We start from the raw sequence: 23,217 nt of genomic DNA, 5'->3' as shown, positions 1-23,217 counted from the left end.
TGAATATGCGTAAATACCACTATTTCTGTTAAAATGGTTATTTTCCCACACAATGGACATAAAGATTTGCGTACTTTTTTAGCGTCTCCGCTACTTTTGTTGTTGTTCATACGTTGCTAACTTCAGCAAGTGATATTCGTGGGGGAAGTGGTTACTGTGCGTGGAGAGGTGCTCAAAAAGAAAAGAAAGGACTGCGCGAAAGATGGACGTCATTGTGTACACAGTTGTCTCTTCTCAACTAACCTGAGTTACTAGGCACTACTTTCAAGATGGATACAACCTCACCAGGAATCGTTGAAACGTATGTTAATTTTATGCAGTAACTATATTTGTTATGGAAATACTATGCTTTTTATGATTTGGGAATAGAGCCAGGACTTCCACTTTTGGCGGAAACGTATCAACAAAACTGCAAAAGTAATTATTTTACTCTGCCGCGGATATATTTCAGAGCATGCACATTGGAGAAGTGTGATTCCGCGTCCGTAAACAGATAACAGTTTTGTAATTTAACGAAGTGACCTCACGGCTTTTAGTATTCATGACGGTTTTAGGTTACATTATACTTGATAATTGAGATACTCTCTAACAATTGAATGCATCTTCATTTACTGGAAGACATGTTTTCAGTCAACGACATGGAATGTTACTATTTCATTAACCTGTGTGCAGGAAAATAATTGGTGTTAACTAAGAAATCACTGTCACGTTTTAAGGTTGGAGACTACACCGTGAAACTTGCGCGAAGGCGGGTAACACGAAACTTAAAGTACCCGAAAAACTGAATTTTGATGCGTTCCACTTCCTTCTTACTTTTCACATGGAAGACCTATTTTATTTCTAAAATGTATTCAGCCTATAATAATTTATGAGAGCAGATATAGAATATTTATGGGGTCCGTACGTGCAACATGTTGATATTTTTACTAAAGTTGAATTGAACTAATATTAATTAGTATATTGTGATCTTTGTTGTAATAACTAAATAAAATATATGATTGCAGAGATATATCTGCCTCTATCCAAACATCTGGTGTTCTCGTGATGCACAGACAGCCTAGTCGTATTATTGTTCCCAAACACTATAAAACACTAAAACAACTAATAGTTTTTTTTTTTGCTTTAATCGTTAACAACGCTCACGGCAATAATATTCAATATAAATATGAATAAAGTTTAATGGAGATATATCACATGTTTAAGTAATAAATAAATAATGAACATAAAGACTCTTGCAAATCAGAATTCAAAAGGAACGTGCATATTACGTTACAATCGCCAATGCTCAAAGGAACGTGCATATTACGTTACAATCGCCAATGCTCAAAGGAACGTGCATATTACGTTACAATCGCCAATGCTCAAAGGAACGTGCATATTACGTTACAATCGCCAATGCTCAAAGGAACGTGCATATTACGTTACAATCGCCAATGCTCAAAGGAACGTGCATATTACGTTACAATCGCCAATGCTCATGCCAAGCCCAAAAGACAATATACTACATCGAACTGAGTTATAATACAACTGTATACTAGATAATGATTCACAATTATAAGCCATTGGTTTCCAAAGAATGACATTATGAGCCAGTTTCACGAAGCCCAGGCATGCACTGGGTCATTAGTATTATGAATAGACAGGTATATCTTTGATAAATGCGAAAATGTCAAAAGGTGTAATGTACGAAAATATAAGTATAAAACAAATATGTTATGTACACTCATTATTAATTTGTAACCAATCACCATTATTCGTTAGGTTTTAGAGAACAAATACATCACCATTTTTCAATCAGTGACCCAATCCGTTGAAATCAAATTGTATTATTATTATTACAATTTGCATAACAAACTTATATCATCTTTCGCTTAGGAAGTGCTTTTCAAATCCCTATATATGTATATAAAATGGTGACACGATTTCACATTTGTGAAAAGATATAATTATCTTTATGCAAAAGCAGAAACTTTCGAAGCGTTTATCTCTTCCAGAACTTTAGCTTTATATAGATGAACACTCATAATCCTAATATCTCTTTATTTAACAACTTCAACTAGTAGTTAATACGAGAAATTGTTCTGAATGTATGTGGTGAGAGATTGGCTTTATTAGTTTGAACGAAACAAAACATGTGAATGTGAGCCAATGTGTTCAAGTGGCGGTTTCTGCATTTGAACTGATAATTATATTAATCATATGTATATTCATGAAATGAAGACTTAATAATATAATTGCTGTTATCCTCCACACCTTTTCATGCTAAAATCTATATTACCTCCTGAATATAATCGGTTTCCAAGTAAAACTTACAAATGTGTTAATATGTGCATAGAAAATTGCCATAAATATGTGTTTCTGCCTTTGCCGACCATGACCAACTGTGATTATTACTAATATTGCAGGAAAAGCAAAAAATCACATTTCAAGAAACAGTAATGGACGTAGAAAAATATCCGTTCAGTCAATACTTGAACATTAACGATTGAAAAAACTGATAGTACAAAACGAGTGAACACAATCGTAAATATGTACATACATATGTGCACTACGACATAACAACGGTATAAAGGCAATCAACTAGAATCCCCTCCCAGATGTCGACATAACAGAGTTTAAGATTTAATCACTCGGAAGGCTCTAGTAATGAAAAACCACAGTCCACTTGCAACGAGGCAGATAGCGACCCCTACCCAGGAAAATGGAATCGCCCATCCAATCGAAACAGTCCTGGCTGCGCACGCAACATCCGGAAGTTGAATGAACACATTTATATCATTTTCGAATGAATAACACTGATATTTTTCATAGTACATCTTCGTATGAAAAATTGTCAATCCGAATATTGAAAATAAACCTGAAAAAAACATACACACAAACTTTAAATAATAAGTGTTCCAGTCTGACCATATCAGGGGCAGATTCAGAGTTTAGAAACGGTTCAATAGACCGTTCCATAATTTAGTAATTACCCAATTATCTCCCCTGAATACTCTCCGCGTCCGCCATTACACTACTGCCAAACAACCGGTAACATATATAAAAGAGCACCGATTATTCAACGGGTGAATTTCTTTCTTTTTGTAAAACTTGTTTGTTTGTCATGCAAATTGTATGAAATAAAGTTGTTCTGCTAGAGGAGATGTTAAGTTAGTGTTATAACAGAAAAATGTTTGAAAAACGTGCATTTTTTAGGTATTTGTCTAGGAAAATAAACACGTTAACACATTAAAAAAAAATTAATTAAACTAAATGCAATATTTATCATTTGATTATATGCATCAATCTTAAAATCGCGTAATCCTTTGCATTCCAGTGTTGAATTGCCCGTTTGTTCTGCATAATCCGATTATCTCGTTTTGATCAGATATTATCCAGACTTAACTAACAACATGGCGTCATCCTGGGGTGTCATAAACCACACTGGGTGGCAGATGACAGTCTGGTCATTAAACACAATTGATGATGCCACCATGTCTTCTCTTTCTGGTAGTATTAAGCAGTCATTTGGTTTAATATTTTACCTCCGACATACTTAACAGTTGCGTTCATTAGATATGTTACATATTGTACAAATTAAAAGTTATGTCCAATATAGAATATCAGAAATTGTACACCGTAAAGATACTAGCCCGTTTAATCCCTGGTTTAATTTATGAAAAAAAGTATTTGATAATTATAAAATTTACCTAAAAACATAACATTTAACGTATTTAGCGGGTATCGGTTAATTAAAACTACGTCATTTCGTATGAAGATTTAATGTTACGGCAATGCACGAACGACATCATAAAACAAGAAATTACATTTGACACGAACGGGGGTAAATATTGTTTTAAAAAAATATTAATATTAGATATATGTGTGTTAAAATGTTAGATATTTGCCACTCATACTCACTAGTAACGAGTTTTCAATATACATGAATACACAGTTCAAATTGCATCATGTAAAGTTGTGTTTTTCAGTTGTATGTTTATATTCCTCAATAGCGTCATTCTCTGTACAAAACCCATCAAATTAAAATTACATGTTAATACTGTCATGCACTTCGCTTTTAATAGGGCTTTGTAGTACGTTTATTTTCAATGCACCCCTTATACTTTCTATTACTCACGTGTTTATCACACTAACGTACTCATGCCATTCATAATTATATTTTTATAATTAGATGTATTACTATTGTAATTTATTGAAGCTTTTCTGCAAAAAATATTACGGCTTATGCATAGAGCTCTTTGTTGTGTCAAATTGTCGGCCTTTCAGTCTTCAGATAATCTTTAATTTGATGCTTATGCCGCGTTTTTAAAGTTGCAAATAAATGTATTTATAAATTCGTTTGGCGCTTAATAAAATATTTTTGAAATATTATTTAGGTGTTTTTTTCGGAGTTTTTTTGTGTGGATTAATTGACTAAACATTTGGTGTCGTTATCCAGATGTTTTGCGTTACTTCAAAGACCTATAAAATACATTTTTTAGTATTTTTTAGCTTTATAGCTGTTAAATGATTCACAGATGCAAATATAGATATATCACATAGATCACATTCTCTTCATCTTCCGAATAATCACATAAAAGATCGTCAAGATCAATATCACTCTCTCATAATAAAAAGCTCGTTTTTTAACGTGACAAAATTCCATAATTAAATATAAATCCAAACCACAATTTTTTATCTTTGATATCAGTTAGAACAAGAAAAATAAAGGAAGGCGTATCAAAAATATCATACTTAATATAATATGTTATGATTTTGGAATGTAGATTTTTACCACATGAGACCAATTACAAACAATTAGCGGTAATTAATTGCGCGAGAATCTTTAATAAGTATTAATTAAAATATAAATTGCTTGATGTTGCGGCTATTAAAATCAACACAACAATACATGCGTGAATTGTTTGTGAAACGTTAAAAGTAACAAGTCTAAGACATAGTATGAGCGACTGAACCGGCAAATTTTCGCCGATGATTACCACTTGATTACAGATATAAAAAAAAACAAATGCACGAAAGCATTTTAAACATTTTATTTGTAACAATCAATCTCAACTTCAAACAATCATTTAAACAACAAAAATGTGATAATCGCCTCACATTAATTCATTAAGTAATTTATTTATCCGACAACGGTTAAGCGGGTATTCTCTACGTTTTTGGCTTTTGGAATCGCAGTCTCGCACCAGTTAGCAGCAGTGTAATGGCGGACAGTCCCGTGACTGACAATATGGCGGCGGTCAATTTATCGATTATGGAACGGTCTATATTCCTCTGACCTATGTGAAAAATCTCTTAAAACGATTTAGCTATATACTTTCCAAACATGTTTTATAAAATTAAGATAATACCGATAGATTTAACTCGTGCATTTAATTCGCAACACAGCGTACTTACAATAAAATGGGGGGAAACTTGACATAAAGCATGTGCGTCAATTATCGTCCTAGATTATCTTTTGCAGTTTGCACAGGCTAACCTAAGACGACACTGTTTGACTAGACGGATTTTTATGTAAACAATATACTTAATTAAAAGAATAAGAGATACAAGTACAAGGGTTTACAATATATTCAAGGGTCTTGGTCAGCAAACGTTCGTCATAATTTGTCAACAGGCGCAGTTCGAATTGCGCGCGCTGGCCCGGAACGGCATTTTAAGAGCACATGCACTCAACACAATTAATGACGCCACCTACCCGCCATGCAGTAGAGAACCCCTGTCACCATGAATGCCGATACCTGCTTCTGTATGATGGCAAACGTGCCAACGGCCGCCGCCGCTACAAGGGCGGTTACGCTGACGATGAAACATGCGGCGGCAGAGTTCTGCATTCCTGCGGGATAAACGGAAGTTTTCGTCACTGGTTCGCAAAGGGAGTAGTTAAAACAATGGCAAATGGAAATATCTTCTTAATTTTTCAAGTTAAAGGGGCCTTTTCACAGATTTAGTCATGAATTGAAGTCTGTCGTTGAATGCTTTATATTGTTCAATGTAAAATTTTGATCTAAAAAGCCCTAGTAAAAAAACAAGAATAAAATTAAACAAAGAAAAAAGTAACCCTCAACTGGGCTCGAACCACTGACTCAGGGATACAAGTAATCGCTTATACCACTCGACCATACGTGCTGACACAATGAGTGATGTATTTTATACTTTATGTAAGCAACCCTCGTAGCATCCCAAAATATAACGACAACAACATAACAAACATAACAACAAAACTCTCCAAATTATTTAATCGTTTCGCGTTGCAACGCTATATCATTTTCAGGTTGTTAAATCGTCAAAAGATGCATATAATGGATATTTAATTTAGAGCATGGTAAATGTTCAGTAATACTGTTTCCTCACAACTATCATACGGACAGATGGAATAGTAGCCTGATATGCGGATGCGGATACGGACAGATGGAATAGTAGCCTAAGGCTAGTATTCCATCTGTCCGTATCCGCATCCGCATATCCGCATCCGCAAAAAAATAGAACCAGTTGAAATGCACTGCGCTTATTCCATTCATCCGCATCCGCATATCCGCACGCGCAATAGGCGTCTGCATAAGAACGCTCAAGTGAGCATTCTGATGCGGATGCGGACAAGATACGGACGGCATTTAGCACAATGAGGGAAGCTGTCATCTAAAAAATAAACTGAAAAACTTATCGAATACGTGAAAAAATACCCGGAATAATACAAGCAACGCAGTTCTGCATATCGGGTCTCTGATTTCACTTCAATTGTTTGGAAAAGCATAGCCAAGGCACGAAAAGAAGATGTTTCCGTTATTTACCAGTTGCATTCGTTTACAGACAGAATGATGATTTGTACCTTATATCTACTTAAATTCACGCTTGCCCTTCATAATAATTATCTCCATTATAATTTTCAGTTGTATCCATATAATGTATGTATTTTTAGAGCGTGATACGTTCGACGTATGCGGATAAATGGAATATAGCGTCCGTATTATGATTTTGCGGATACGGATGCGGATACGGATGCGGATAGATGGAATACTAGCCTTAGGCTGATTTCATCATTTAATACGAACTTGATTCATTACTTATGTATTTTAACGAATAAATAAACTACGGATTATTTGTGAGGTATAGTAAACCAAATATTGACTCTTGTTGGTGACATAGCGTTTTGTCAAACCTTACTGTAATTAAACAGTAAAGTCTCGGTCGACCGTGTTGTCTCACTTTAACTTAACCCTGTACTAAATCAATATTTATATATGGGTTATATCATTATCAGTTACTTCATATTGATTACCAGCAATATGGTATTATTATTATTATTATTATTATTAATTATGAATGTGGTCTGCGGTCGGTTTATTGATACAATAACAACACGCATTAACGTCAACAAATTGTTGCGAAATCTGTTAATTGAGTTTGTATTGTGTAGGATGTATAGCACACGATTTATGGCGTTCTTGCAGACTGCAGAGTTTATAGGTAACATTTGGTCATCATTTAACATACTCTGTTCATAATATACGATATATACAATTCGCGGTTGGTTTGATTATACCAGTATAGAGTATAGATTTTAACCCATTTATGCCTAGCGTCTAGAAAAAAGCTTTGGCAAACAGCGTAAACCCAGATGAGACGCCGTATGATGCGGCGTCTCATCATGGTCTGCGCTGTTTGCTGAAAGGAATTTCTGTAAGAAATATTCTAAATATAGAAATAAATATACTATACATCCCCAATTTTGGAAATAAATTGATCCAATTTAGAAGGATGGGAGAGTCCAGTATACAGTATAGATTTTAATTGTATACCAATCGCGTGTATGTCTCAAATACATACATATTCGGAAATAGTCTTTGCTATTACCGCTGTTTTCGGTTTTCGTATCAGACAGAACTAATTTTTAAGTCAAAACAAACGTTTGATCGTTTTTGGCAATCATCGTTATTTTCCGTAAACCATTGCTCACCTCACGTTGAATCGCTTGTGATTTGTTTAAGTATTTAAGAATTAATTTGCAGAAGTTATATAATACACGATATATGTCACTTGTATAATGTAGAAGGTGACATGATAAACGGTTTTAACACTATAGGCCTACTATTGGGACCGTCAACCACAAACGACGAAAAAGGAACAGTTCTAAAATAGCGTATTTTGTTACAATTATTAGTTTATATTGATTAAAATATCACAACTGGTATATTACATTACTTGAAAAAGTTGTAAAGTTTTCATATTTTGAGTATATTCGGTAATAAAAGTGTATTGTGTACGTCTACCAGGTAACTACCAGTTAACTATATATAACGCAGGTAGATTGATCATCATCGTCAAGTGGCAAACCCAGGAATGCAAATTGTGCATGCGTAGTGAATTGTACACGGTCAACACGGTTTGATAGCACTATACTGTTGTTAAAGGATACACGGTCATATAACACCATACTAGTGTAAATTCGTTTACTTTGTACAATTAACAGTGGCAAAATAATTCTTCATACCATGGTGTGTTGTTGACTCAAGTATCATCGTCCGATATGCTAAGCTTTTTGTGCGATACAGATTGTAACGTTCTTAGAACAGCATACAGGCATAATCTTCTATATTCATAAATATCAACATAAGTTTCTCGGCCATATTTTCACACAGCTATGTCTAGTTAAGAAGACCAATACACATCTTATTACATTATAGCTCCTTTAACTGATGATTCGGTGGCGCTTGTGGTCTTACTTATAAAGTATACATGGTTGGATGGAAATAGTTAATCGGTGAGGATGAAATGTCAAAAGGGCGAACCGGATTAACTTTCTCCTTCCCGGCACATCTCGTGTATTAAAATGTATCCTGTGTTCTTCCCACTCTATACACTTCATTTCGTGTTGATCAGAAAAAAAGAGTTATTCGGAATGCCATTTGCTCATAATGCCACTATTTAATTATTTTTTTTGTAAAAAATACAACATTAAAAATACAAATAGCAGGGTAATTGTGGAAATCAAGTCCGCATATGGAACGAGAGATCGCGGGTTTTATCTTTATATAAAATGTATACACAATCACCCCACAGGCAGCAGTATCATAAATTTGCCCCCCCCCCCCGGAACCCTACCCCCCCCCCCGGAACCCTACCCCCCCCCCCCCCACCCGAGCTTACCCCAGGGGTTCCAGATTGTTAAATGAACACCTATTGTGTATGGTTTGACTTTTCAACAACGAATATTGACAAAAAGGTATTATATAGGTATTATATATACTATCTATACGAGGGTTATTTTTTCAAACTATGAATTTTTGTCAATATTCGTGGGGTAAGCTCGGGGGGGGGGGGTCCCGGGGGGGGCAAATTTATGATACTGCTGCCTGTGAATCACCCGATACGACTCGGGTTAAACTGTTCAAGAGGCCTTAGGTAAACGGAGTTACGCTGTTCGGGCAGGCAATTGTATTACCATCATGCCATTTGGTATGGGGTTAGCCTCTTGATCAGTGTAACTCGAGTCGTATTGGTTGAAACATTTGGATGTTGTTTTATTTTAATTTACAAAAAAAACCTGGTAAATCAAATCGATCGTCATTTATACATTAATGAGTCGCGCTCTGAGAAACAAGGTGTTAAATAAATGTGCGTAAAGTGTCGCCACAGATAAGCCTATGCCGTCCACACATGCTTGTCTGGAACGTCACTCTCTGCCTGAACTGGATTTTCGTCAACAAGAATCTTCTTTTCAACGAAAAATACAAAGCGGAAAGGGTCGTCCCTGATTAGCCTGTACGGACTGCACAAACTGTACGCACATGCATTAAAATTTCGTGGCACTACTCACGTCCTACGCTCTTCATCATATCCGGTAGTACGCTGTACTCCTCGTCGTACTCCGTCATGAACGTGTAGCAGCGGTTCACTGACGTCTTCGTTAACGTCTTGATACGTTGGCGGGCGTCGTCTAGACGACGTTGACAGGAAAAAATTACCACATGGCATACATTATTGTTTGTGTTGTACAGTAATTGCATATGAAGTTTCTAAGCATATTCTAATTTTCAAATTTGTTAAAAATAACGTTTCCAATGTTTTAATTGGCTAATAACTCTCGTATGACCGATTGACTGACTGCCATACAATTACATAATATACACGTTTGCAATTGTTGTCCTTCATAGGCTGTCAGGTTAGCGCAGTGGTAGGTTAACGCGCTTCTCACTAACGTAATCGACCCGGGTTCAATCCCCGAATCATCATACTTTGTTTTAAGGTCAACAAACCGGTAAGGTTGGGTTTTCTTCCGGGTAATGATGTCTTCAATTCGTCGGATATGTATAAGTTGGAAATATGGCCATGACAAAAAGACACTAACAATATAGCCATTATCTCTGTTTAGTCCCAGGACGATTTTGTACACTGCGAATGCGAAAATATACGTTCGTGTATATTACAATTTACCTCAATTTTATTCATCAATATAGTATGTATTAATGTTCTCGGCGTTATAACATATATAAATGTATTTGCTTTTTTTCTCATTACTGTATGTCAATTGTTCAAATGTGATTGTTATTTTATTATCATGATAATGACGATGATAATGATGATGACAACGACGACGATGATGATAATGATGATGCTGCTGCTGCTGCTGATGATGATGTTGAATTTAAAAAGGTTTTATTGTGGTTGAATCAATACGAAAATTAACTATTTTTGTAATGATAATTATGAGGTCTTAGCTTATCGCATGGCATAATTTTTTCGGCATCAAACACCGTGTGATAGATGAAAAACACCTACCTGACAACATGTCACATTTTTTCCACGGGCCATAATAAGTATTGAACAAAAAGAACTTGTCTACTTGGGTCGTCTGCGAGCCGTTCGACAAGCCTACATTTGTTCTCCGCTGTAAAATACTGAAGTCACCATCAGACGACGCCAGAGTGCAGAAGTACTCCGAACTTGCGTTTATATCCGAGTATTTTGCCAATGACGTCAGAACATAAGTCACAGTTTCCCAGGAGTCCACTGACACACTGATGGTGATGAACAAACTCCCTAGCACCCCAGCGAGCACGGCGCCGCAGACGAACAACATCAATGATGACGTCATCGATTGCGTCACTAAATCAGACCAGTGGATGGAAGCTCGGATTCAAGAATTAATATAACCCATCGTTACATAGTATTTCCAGCTGAAATTGAATAAGACAATACTATTAAACAAGATAAAAAAAACGCCGCAAGTAACTATAATAAGACCAAACTGTTCTGAGCAAAGCGTGTTCATTAACTATTACAGCAGCCATTAATGAAAAAAAATCAGTTAATTATTAACAGCACTGGTTGGAATGACGTAAATAAGTTATATCTGGTCAGTTTTAAAATCGACTTAAGTAGAAAGTGTCGCACAAATAAGAACTGCGCTGCTGCAACAGTGAACATACATAAACATCGATTCGTATATAAATAGAATAGTATCGATAAATATTGAATACTATAAAACTTTCAGCAACTGTAATAGGCAAGGAAATACTCCAAACGAACAATACTTCCGTCTGGTTATATTTGTTTAGGATAAAAGCAGTTATTGAATGTCGTACTATAGAAAAGTCGATAAAAAGGAAGAACCATTGAAGTCGATAATTGACACCACTCGACGTATAGGAACCCGGTAATATAAACTGAAACTCACGCAGCGTTAAACGCATATAAATCGCGTCATTAAAAAATGGACCCTATGTCATATGCGACCAGCGAAGCCCCGGACAAGCCTGCGCATCCGCTCAATCTAATCAGGAGCTACCCTGTCCGCTAATGAAATATTGCATGACTTCATAGAGGAGAGGGTAGCTCTTGGCCAGTCTGTGCAGATCCAGGAGGCACATTTTTGCACGACACTGCTCAATTATAACGGGGTCGATGTACATAAACCAACGTGCGACATGATTGCGAAACAATATATCTCCTGCCCTATAAACACAATCCTAGTCTTACAATACTACCACATACATCAATGACACTATTTTAACTCGTAAAATGTATAAAATAGCATAGTCACATAACATTAAATATTTTATTTTAATTTTCGTGATTTTAAAGATGTTTGATCAACCAAAGTATACGTTCTTTATAAAAGAAGACTCTTTATCCAACCCCCACGAGGTAATAACGGTTATTTGCATTCGTTCAACTCTTAATCCAACCCCCACGAGGTAATAACGGTTATTTGCATTCGTTCAACTCTTAATCCAACCCCCACGAGGTAATAACGGACATTTGCATTCGTTCAACTCTTAATCCAACCCCCACGAGGTAATAACGGACATTTGCATTCGTTCAACTCTTAATCCAACCCCCACGAGGTAATGACGGACATTTGCATTCGTTCAACTCGGCAACATGTTGATTGTTTGTGAAACAGTAATTCTCAACCTATTTGTTAATAAAACAAAAAGTATTGATGCAAAGCATCAAAGGGCGTCGGGAATTTCAGTGTAAAAGGCACTCAATATAGTTACATGGAACGAATTGTTTTCGACTGTAAATATTAATATATTGGCCGATTAGTTTAAACAAAATAGAACAAGATACTGGTATAACCATTATCTATGATTGTGTGTTATAACCCCCAAATAACCATTATCTATGATGTGTTATAACCCCAAAATAACCATTATCTATGATTTTGTGTTGTAACCCCTAAATATTTCATAGCTCATTTTATTTACATTGGTTTCCTTTTTTACTGGCATCCGTGTGCAGTTTTCATTAATGGAACAGAACTGTGTAGGTTTTAAAAAATCTGCTTCATCGTGTAAGCGTAATTTCATACTTTTCTCAACTTCAAGGGGAGATGATTCTGAATTTAGTCTTACGTTGCTCATTTACGATAGGGGTTGAATACTCATTGATATGAAAACACTGTAAAAGTTTTAATGTGTTTACGACACCCCCCCCCTCTCACACATATATTTCATGGGCATAATAAAAACAAAAAATGGTTACAATAAAACAGCATATTTATCTAAATTAAAATGTCTATATCAAAACAAAAAGTTAACATGGAACACAAATAAAATAATTTGATTCTACTGGGGCTCGACCCTTGGGCCTCTCACATGTGAAGCGAGCGTGTAACCACTACACTACGGAACCGCTTGAAAAATCACCTTCTAACTAAGATATTAATAAGCTATTAATAGTCGGTTTAAATGTAAACCCGGAAGTTTAAACGCTGGCTAGTGAGTGGGGTTAAAGGTCCATACCAAAGGGTCCATACCATACCATACAAGATACGGGTCAGGCCTGCGGCTTTCTATATGTGGTTCTTAAAAAAAACCTGTAGGAGGGTTTGATAGTAATGAGACTGGGGTGCTGTAGATAGACAGATATATTTATTTCAATATTGTGCAATTAACATGGTAACAATAATGGTAACAACAATGCAATTAAAATATAATTTATCGATTTTTTAAATATAAATATATTGTTAACATATAAACAATTTATAAAAATAATACATAAATAAATGTCTTATAATGTACCATATTAGTCACATCAATATCAAGGATAACACAAGAAAGGGGAATACACCCCTTATTTTCATTGTGGTCCTCAATAGTGGTCTGACGTAGAGAGGTTAACAATAATTTTACACTTAAGCAAAAAGTGATCGATATGGAGCAAAAAGCACATATAAAATTTCTTCATTAAAATAAATGAGATTAAGATGAAAGACTTAAATGACTACAATGCTACTTAAAACTGGCAGGAACACAAGACAACTTTGCACAATATTTATTTACCTACGAAATCATATCACAGTATTGCAAAACATGTAGTAAAAATTTAACTAAAGATGGTTATAACTTTACAAATTAAAATATTGATCCCTAGTTGCTTTTTTAAACTGGGCAAGGCTAGACAGATTCCTTATATCAATAGGAAGAGAATTCTATAGGTGAGACCCAACATAAGAAAATGTCTTAGATCCAAAACCCTTAGCAGGTGGGGGCTGGAAAGGTCCCTTTTCTCTGGATCTTGTATTGTACGAATGGACAGTTTCTTAAGGTTTAAAATATTTGACTCATATAATAAGGACTAAGACCTTTCATTGATGTATAAACATGACACAATGTAATTTGCTTAACTCATTTATAAACAGGTAACAAACCGAGGGACTTGGACCTCTGTGATGGTGCTCCTCAGTGATAAGAGGCTGCTTCCTTTATCAAGACTCATTATTACAATTAATAATACGTGTCGCGCTTCGCGCTCTATAGCGCATTTATTAGTAACTAGGTGGATGCTAGGATAGTGGAACAAAGAAGGTTTTAAGGTGTTTACGAACCGTCCCCCAACCACTCACACATATATTTCATGAGCATAATAAAAAAATGGTTACAATAAAACAGCATATTTATGTCTACTAAAATACTAAACTAAAATGTCTACATCAAAACAAAAAGTTAACGTAGAACACAAAATAAAATAATTTGATTCTACTGGGGCTCGAACCTAGAATCTCTCACATGTGAAGCGAGCGGGTACCCACTACACTACGGAACCGCTTGAAAAATCACCTTCTAAATAAGATATTAAGGTCGTGGTAGCCTAATGGGTACTTTTCCAGAAACACTCTTTGTTATAATTTCCACATAGTAAATTATATATCACAACTAATTGCAAAATTTTAAAACTTTTTACCAGCCGGTTAATTGTTTATACTTGGTTGAATACACATACACCTTGACTCGGTTGGGCGTTTTCTATGGATTTACCCTATATCCAAAATATATAGTTTTTTTGTAATGGGATATACATATATTTTGACAATTAACTTAATAAACGTACTCGACTGGATTTTGTTAGTAGAAACAGAATTTAAAAAGTGTCATTAAAAGAGAATTGTGCCTTTAATATCCAATAATATATGCACTTATCTGGATTAAAAGGGCAAAAACGACAACAAATGGTTCAGTGACAATAAAGTTTAATTACGTTTTATGTCACTTGTAGTGTGATGAAATGCATATTTTGGACATATTTATTTAACACAACATATTTTCTACACACGGAATAAATTTCAGGAAGTTTTACCGTTCCTATCTCAAGAAATTTTACTTTGAGTATGCCTACCCCAATTCATTTTCACGCAATGAATTTAAGTATAAATTTGTATATCACTTCTTTTTGGGGGTTTTCTTGTTGCTTATTAAAAGCTACAGTTAAAAACCATGACATGTGAAGAAATTTAGCTAACTTTGAATTAATATTGATATCATAATACATTAACAAGAGCACAGCATAACGGGTGCCACGCTCGGCTGCGAAAGCTTTTCCGAATTTTTTTTTAGAGGTCACAGTGACCTTGACCTTTGACCTAGTGACCCAAAATGGGTGTGGCGTGTAGAACTCATCAAGGTGCATCTACATATGAAGTTTCAAAGTTGTAGGTGGAAGTACTGTGATGTTAGAGGCAAAGTTAAAGTTTTATATTAGAGGTCACAGTGACCTTGACCTTTGACCTGGTGACCAAAAAGTGGGTGTGGTGTGTAGAACTCATCAAGGTACAAGAACAAATGAAGTTTCAAAGTTGTAGGTGGAAGCACTTTAATGTTAGAGGCAAAGTTAAAGTTTTATATTAGAGGTCACAGTTACCATAACCTTTGACCTTGTGACCCAAAAATGGGAGTGGTGTGTACAACTCATCAAGGTGCATGTACATATGAAGTTTCAAAGTTGTAGGTGGAAGCACTGTGATGTTAGAGGCTAAGTTAAAGTTTTATATTAGAGGTCACAGTGACCTTGACCTTTGACCTAGTGACTCAAAAATGAGTGTGGCATGTATCACTCATCAAGGTGCATGTACATATGAAGTTTCAAAGTTGTAGGTGGAAGCACTATGATGTTAGAGGCAAAGTAAAAGTTTTATCTAAGAGGTCACAGTGATCTTGACCTTTGACCTAGTGACCCAAACATATGTGTGGCGTGTAGAACTCATCAAGGTGCATGTACATATGAAGTTTCAAAGTTGAAGGTGGAAGCACTGTGATGTTAGAGACAAAGATCAAGTTTTATATTAGAGGTCACAGTGACCTTGTCCTTTGACCTAGTGACCCAAAATGGGTGTGACGTGTAGAAGTCACACCAACAACCAAAGTTGTAGGTGGAAGCACTCTAATTTTAGAGCCAATGTAAAGGTTTTAGCACGACGGCGGACGTCGGACGGCGGACGACGAAGAGGCTTTGACAATACCTCGGAGTTTTCTCCGAAAACAGCCGAGCTAATAATACAATCATAAGGCCACCTAAAGTCAAAAGGCAACATATGAATACAGGCGCAGTTCACCACAAAATGTCAAAGTTGGCCCAATATTACGTAGCATAAAGATGTATAAGTTATCATGTTTCTTTAAACGTGTAGCACAATAATATACAACTTATATTTTAATAAAAAAACAGCCAGATTAATGACAACTATATGTACATAATTTAGTATCAGTATAAAGCCATTGCGTGATTTTGACTGGCCGCGTGTCATTTGAAAGCCATATTATCTCGTTCCGTCACTTTTCGTCACTAAAAAACTGACCAATTTTAGGGACCACTTCAGATAAAATATTTTTTTTTTGCGTTTGTGACTTTTGGTAGTCCCTCGTTGTTTTTAGCAATGAAAGTATCCCTAAAGTCATCCTCTCCGGAACTAGAAAATATGGCTTTCAAATGACACAAGGCCAGTCCATATCCCGCAATGTTTTCAGCTGTTGGTCGCTTTAGAGTTTCTCTATGCAATAGCACGTCTAACAATCTAATTTTCTTTGCCTTGAAGGCTTTTCATGACTTAAACAAACTGAATTATGGATTGCAGTAACAGTAAATATGTGGGCCATATTGTCAGTAATTTTACATGTTTTAAGCAAAGATCCCAGTGCTTCAACATCACCAGGAGCACGGTGGGCGTTGCAGGTTGCCTGGAGAAACCGTTCACTAGATCTTCCTGTTTGTGTGACTGTCCAGGATACGATTTTTGAAAACCGGCAAAGAGTCAACAAGACTGCTTACACAATTACAAAACGTTTCAAAACAGTGTGTGTTCAGCAATGCACTAACCAAAACCGGAAAAATCAAACCTGCGCTTATTATGAGCAACAAAAATGGCTCTGGGAAACTTTGCAAGACACATCATACAATCATGTAGAGAAGTTTTTATTGATAAACTATCAACACGTCCACCATTTACACGCATTATGCAATGATTATCAACAGAGATGCCAATCACTTTCTGAGCTTCGGGAGAAATTGGCACTGTTGTCTTCACATATGTCAAGAACTTAAAACCAGTCTTCAAATGCACAGCAGCAATCTGAGTAATATCAGGCATTACTGTACCTCGAACTGAAATACAAAATTAAATTCACACAATGCTTATTTCATGAATTTTATAATTCCCCTTTAAGTTTCATTCTGACGCCTTATATGATCGTTGGTTATGAGAAAAATCAATTTTCAGCACAACAAGCACATTACATATTGACAAGTCGTTGAATTCAAATTATCGCTTATGAAACGAATTCACCATTTATATGAATAGCTCAGAATTTTAATATACCTATGCTCCTTCATAAGATTTATTACTAAAAGTAATGAATTTAATTAAAAAACTGTAATATTTGGAATAGCTTTTAATATTTATAATAACAATCACAAATATTTTTAATAATGTGTCTGCCCTGGGGTTCTAACCAAAAATCTTTAAAAAAAATGTAATTTTACCAAACTATGAACAAATTGTTCCATGTTCATCCGGAATAAGAAGACAGTTGATGAGAAAAAATACTAAAATTTGGCACCAGAATAGTCAATAACATTGTATTAAAAGTTAGTTTTTACACTTACTCCATTTCTTTCTCATAATCATCAATGGCAGCCTTGTTAGACGACGCAGTTGAGATTTTCTTGATGGCTTCCCCAGCACGAGCCTCCATCGTCTTAAGATTTGCAATAAGCGTTATGTTTAGAGTGGTTAGGAAATTATTTACCTTCACCGGCCTGCCCAAACTGACTTCCATTGCTGAAAAGAGAATTTAAAATGATAAGAACATTAAAACGAAATAAGGTCGTAGTTACTTAATAATGACGTCACAATGTATTTTCATAGAATCAATTCGTATCATCATTACATAATCATTATTAAATAACATGAATGAGCAATCAATTGGATTTAACAACATAAATGCGAAACTAAATTTGAAAACTGAATATGATGGACACCGGAATGTTTGCTTATATATTACATGATAAACACATATTCACTGGAAATGACACTTGGAATGTTAAGGGGTCTGAAAATGTGTAAGAAGTTCAAAGATCAATGGCAATTGTACAATGATTAAACATTGATAGAAATGGCAGGTTGAAAAATGAAGACATGCATACCTGTTCCAAGCTTGGTATTTACGTCAAAGCATGGCATTTCCCTGATCTTGAGATGGTGCTGCTTTCCATAAGCAACACGGTTAACTTCTCTATAGTCAGGGTTTTCACAAACAACGTACAAATAACCACTGAGGTCATTTTGTAGTTCGCCAACAATGTTATATATTGTCAAAGGAATGAGACGCCGATTACAAAACTGACCATACTGTAACTTGTTTAGCAAACCTCCAGCTCAACGAGTCAATCAATCTTCTTCCATCCTCCACTACTTCTGCTTACTCTTTTCATGCCATTTAGCAAATGCGAATAGATTTTACGTTAGTCCAAATAATTAGACGTAAGCTACCCCGCTGATGTAAATCGACCTCATATTTATAGGAGTAATTTTACGTGAGTCATTTTCACACAAATCGCCATCGCAGAGCTCGGTAAATGAATAATTGTTATCGAACACAACGTTGTCGATCGGTGTTTGCTTCTTTTTCGATTTTGCAAATCGCTCGCTTTTATTTCGCACTTTCATTTCACAAGGAATATATCAACAACCGTGACGTCATGAACACAAATATTTTATGAAACGAATTAATTTAACTTATATTTGTATTGCATAGTTATTATATCTCAAAGAGATAAGCAAATTTAACTCTTAAATAAAAAAAATACAAATCTATTTCGTGTATTTAGTATAATTTCCGGACTTTACCGTAGATATCGCTTATAGCCGAAACGCTTTTCGAATACGGCGATATCGACCGACTATTCCGGACCCACTAGGCACCTACTGCCTTAATATGTGACTGTAGTGTAACGGTTATCAGTAAAGCAATAAACCGTGTAATCGCTGTCGTCTTGTAAAATTGAAGAAAATACGCGTTAACCAAAACTCGAACAGCAAAAGTCGGCGCTATTGTTAGAAAAACCACAAAATGAATATATTTTGATTACGTTTTGTCTTTATACAAAACCAGAAAGTTTCGCGTATTTGCCCAGTCCCTGTGATCTTTCCCCTGTGATCAGTTATTAATTAAAACAATTAGCTTTGCATTATTGGCAATAAATGTTGTAATAAATCTAATAGGCACAAATGCAGTACTTATTTACACTAATGTGCACAAAAAATAACCACTATGCAAGATATTCTTTAAACAAAAATATATACATTGATCCGTAAAATAACTTCTCCTCCCATAAAGCGAAAAAACCAACGCATTGCATACTAGTCGCCGCACTCCAGTGCGACGCCAACAACCGTAGTATATTTTGCAATACAAATTAAATACATGTGATAAGAGCATGTGATAAATTGTGATGTTCAAGAATACAAATACATTTTCCCCGTGAATGACCGAGGTAATGTACGTTATATTTGAAAAGAATGATTATTTTGTCTGCTAATTGTGATCTCATACAAAGAAATGTAAAATATATATACTGAATATACAACCGGATAAAGTGACATCAAGTGAAATATAACAGATGCTCGAAGTCACGGTCTGTAACCTTTTATTGCACCTGCCTCTTTATTTTTTAGAGAACATGTATTCGACTAATTAAGTGTAGATTCGAAAATGCATACATAATTATTATATTTCTTTTTAATATAGTTAATAAGGAAGTTACGACGGTTTTGCATCCACATGTACAGTAAGCGGACAACACAAAGAATATAAACGTGAATATCCCATTTATGTTTAGTAAGCGGAAAATACAGAGAATAAAAACGTGAAGATCACATGTATGTTTAGTAAGCGGACACCACAAAGAATATAAACGTGAATATCCCGTTTATGTTTAGTAAGCGGAAAATACAGAGAATAAAAACGTGAATATCACATGTATGTTTTGTAAGAGGACAACACAAAGAATATAAACGTGAATATCCCATTTATGTTTAGTAAGCGGAAAATACAGAGAATAAAAACGTGAAGATCACATGTATGTTGTTAAGTTAGCAGAAAATACAGAGAATAAAAACGTGAATATCCCATGTATGTTTAGTAAGCGGAAAAGAAAGAGAATAAAAACGTAAAGATCCCATGTATGTTTAGTAAGCGGAAAATACAGAGAATAAAAACGTGAAGATCCATGTATTTTTATTCAGCGGAAAATACAGAGAATAAAAACGTAAAGATCCCATGTATGTTTAGTTAGTGGAAAATACAGAGAATAAAAACGTGAATATCTCATGTATTTTTAGTAAGCGGAAAGTACATAGAATAAAAACGTGAAGATCCCATGTATGTTTAGTAAGCGGAAAATACCGAGAATAAAAACATGAAGATCCATGTATGTTTATTAAGCGGAAAATACAGAGAATAAAAACGTGAAGATCCCATGTATGTTTAGTGAGCGAATAATACAGAGAATAAAAACGTGATGACCCCATGCATGTTAAGTAAGCGGTAAATACAGAGAATAAAACGTAAATACCCCATTATGTTTTATAAGCGGAATATACAGATGATAAAAACGTAAAGATCCCATGTATGTTTAGTTAGCGGAAAATACAGAGAATAAGAACGTGAATAAGCCATGTGTTTTTAATAAACGGCTTATACAGAGAATAAAAACGTGAATAGCTCACGTATGTTCAATTAAGCGGAAAATACTGAGAATAAAAACGTGAATATCCCATGTATGTTTAAATAAGCGGAAAATTCAGAGAACAACAACGTGAATAACCCATGTATGTTTAAGTAAGCGGAAAATACAGAGAACAACAACGTGAAGATCCCCTGTATGTTTAATAAGCGGAAAATACAGAGAATAAAAACGTGAAGATCTCATGTATGTTTAATGACTGGAAAATACAGAGAATAAAAACGTGAAGATCCAATGTATATTTAGTTATCGGAAAATACAGAGAATAAGAACGTGAATAACCCATATATGTTAAGTAAGCGGAAAATAAAGAGAATAAAAACGTTAAGATCACTAATGGTGCATTAATTAATATTATATTAACTATTATATTATGTATATATAACATTATGTAATGTTGTACCGTTTGTAGGTCACGTATATATTAGTCATTCAGTAGCATTGATATAATTCACAAAAGCAAATAACCGAAGACGCTCACGTTTTCGTTTTCTGCAATATAAAACATACAGGTATTATGTAGAGAGAAAGAAATGTTTTGCACACTTGCTGAGAGAAATAAACGTCGTTAGAAATTACTACGTTGGTTTGGTGTGTTTAGATTCCCTCTGTTTCCGTGCAAGAACAAGTACAATCCATTAGGCTTCTTAGAATTGCGCGTTTACCAAGCCATTTTCCATGGCAACACTAGCTGTTCAATAATGGGACGCAATCACCTGAGCAAACGATCTGATGCCATTTCAGCAAAAGTAATAGATTTTGTCTCATAAGACGAACAAGAAAGACAAACAATAGTTAGATTATGATGACAGGAACAGTTCGAGTTAGTGCTGAAATTAATTATATTCCTATGTTAAACGTATACACGAATATATGTATTACTGTTTAAACCGACATAAATGGCACACTGACCTTATATTTACGCAATATCTTGTATCCAATGACGATCTGTAGCAAACACACACTGGGAACCGTTTGCCACATTTTCTCTTCCAGTCATCCTGCTGTTATCGATATTCTGGCACAATAGCGCATGCGCAGTAAATTGTGACACGAAGTGACGTATTCAATGTTGATAGTCAGAGATACAAAGCAAAATCCAATAAACTGAATACTTGCCAATTTACCAATTGTGCGTCCTTTATTTAATGAATGTCGTCTTGTGAGCTCGATATCAAAAGACCGATAAATACATGTTAGACAGGCTTCGTGGGCCCGGAATAACTGTTCATACGAATTGAAGAAACACAAGGTTTTGCGGGCAATTTGCCCGATACATATCGGCTTCCACCTTTACATTACAGGTATGTGGGTCCAGCCTCGCTTCTAATGAGCTAACACGTTAGAAAGAAGAAGAGTTGTTACCGTGCCGTAGAGTAAATGTACATGGTTCAAAGAAACAAAAGGTATCTTTAAACAAGAATTACAACGTAGAATCTTCATATTTCTTTAAAAAAAAAAACGTTTTTCAGACTTAATTTTTTAATAAAGTCAAGTCACCAATAGCGGAATACTAACTGCTTTTCGTCCTTTATTTATTAAACAAACGTCTTTGACTTTACCTCCGTGAATAAAGAACAATAGTTCATGCTCTTCCACGTGCACTAAATTTTCATTCATTCAGCGCATCTATATATTTGAGAAAACAGCTTAAACTTCGGCGGCAGTTTTTTTTAACAACCATCTTCCCCAATGTGTTAAACCATTCTTTACACTCTTTATGATGGAAAACAAGTTTCTACGTGCAATCAATCATGACTTTCCAAAAACAATTTACATTTCAAAGATAATGACAAAATACTATGATAGGCATTCATGAATTATAATGACTAAAACTCATGCGTATCAACTCCCTTTTTATGGTTATGTGTACCGGTATTTAAAGTTAGAATTTTCAAACAGATAGACAGACAGAAGTTCATTCCGACTTATACAAAAGTACATCGTCTTCTTACTTAAAAATACACATTTTTGCTGATACGTAATTAGGTAAAACAACGTAACTTTTCACATCATTAAAATGTCGTTTAAGCATAAAAATACAAATTAATACAATCGATGTCAAGAACACGTACATTCTCTTAAGGCGGTACTTAAATTTATCAAATAGGATTGTAAGGAATCTCATTTTTGAGCTTCTTTGATATTTTACATACATTTTAAAGTACTGATTTGTAACTCGAAACAAGTTAC

General features: G+C 35.1%; 1 protein-coding gene across 1 annotated transcript; it reads right to left on the bottom strand.

Moving 5' to 3' along the window:
- Positions 1-1,143: 1,143 nt before the first annotated feature.
- On the bottom strand, positions 1,144-22,052 carry LOC127868894 (uncharacterized). Its single transcript, XM_052411036.1, has 5 exons — positions 21,937-22,052; positions 10,780-11,177; positions 9,818-9,937; positions 5,699-5,836; positions 1,144-2,857 (listed from the first exon to the last, which is right to left on the bottom strand). The coding sequence occupies exons 2-5, from the start codon at positions 11,093-11,095 to the stop codon at positions 2,616-2,618; spliced, it is 816 nt and encodes a 271-aa protein (XP_052266996.1). The 5' UTR covers positions 11,096-11,177; positions 21,937-22,052; the 3' UTR covers positions 1,144-2,615.
- Between the last annotated feature and the right edge of the window lie 1,165 nt (positions 22,053-23,217).

This window comes from Dreissena polymorpha, chromosome 2 (genome assembly GCF_020536995.1).
Source record: "Dreissena polymorpha isolate Duluth1 chromosome 2, UMN_Dpol_1.0, whole genome shotgun sequence".
In the NCBI taxonomy this organism is placed as follows: domain Eukaryota; kingdom Metazoa; phylum Mollusca; class Bivalvia; order Myida; family Dreissenidae; genus Dreissena; species Dreissena polymorpha.
This window is presented reverse-complemented; position numbering and strand designations above follow the sequence as displayed.

Excerpts from the sequence above, each read along its gene's own strand:
- LOC127868894 (XM_052411036.1), bottom strand. The coding sequence starts at position 11,095 with ATGACGTCATCATTGATGTTGTTCGTCTGCGGCGCCGTGCTCGCTGGG. Across the intron at positions 9,938-10,779 it reads AAAATGTGACATGTTGTCAG|ACGACGCCCGCCAACGTATC; the intron begins GTAGGTGTTTTT and ends AACGTCGTCTAG. Across the intron at positions 2,858-5,698 it reads GGTTCTCTACTGCATGGCGG|GTTTATTTTCAATATTCGGA; the intron begins GTAGGTGGCGTC and ends TGTTTTTTTCAG.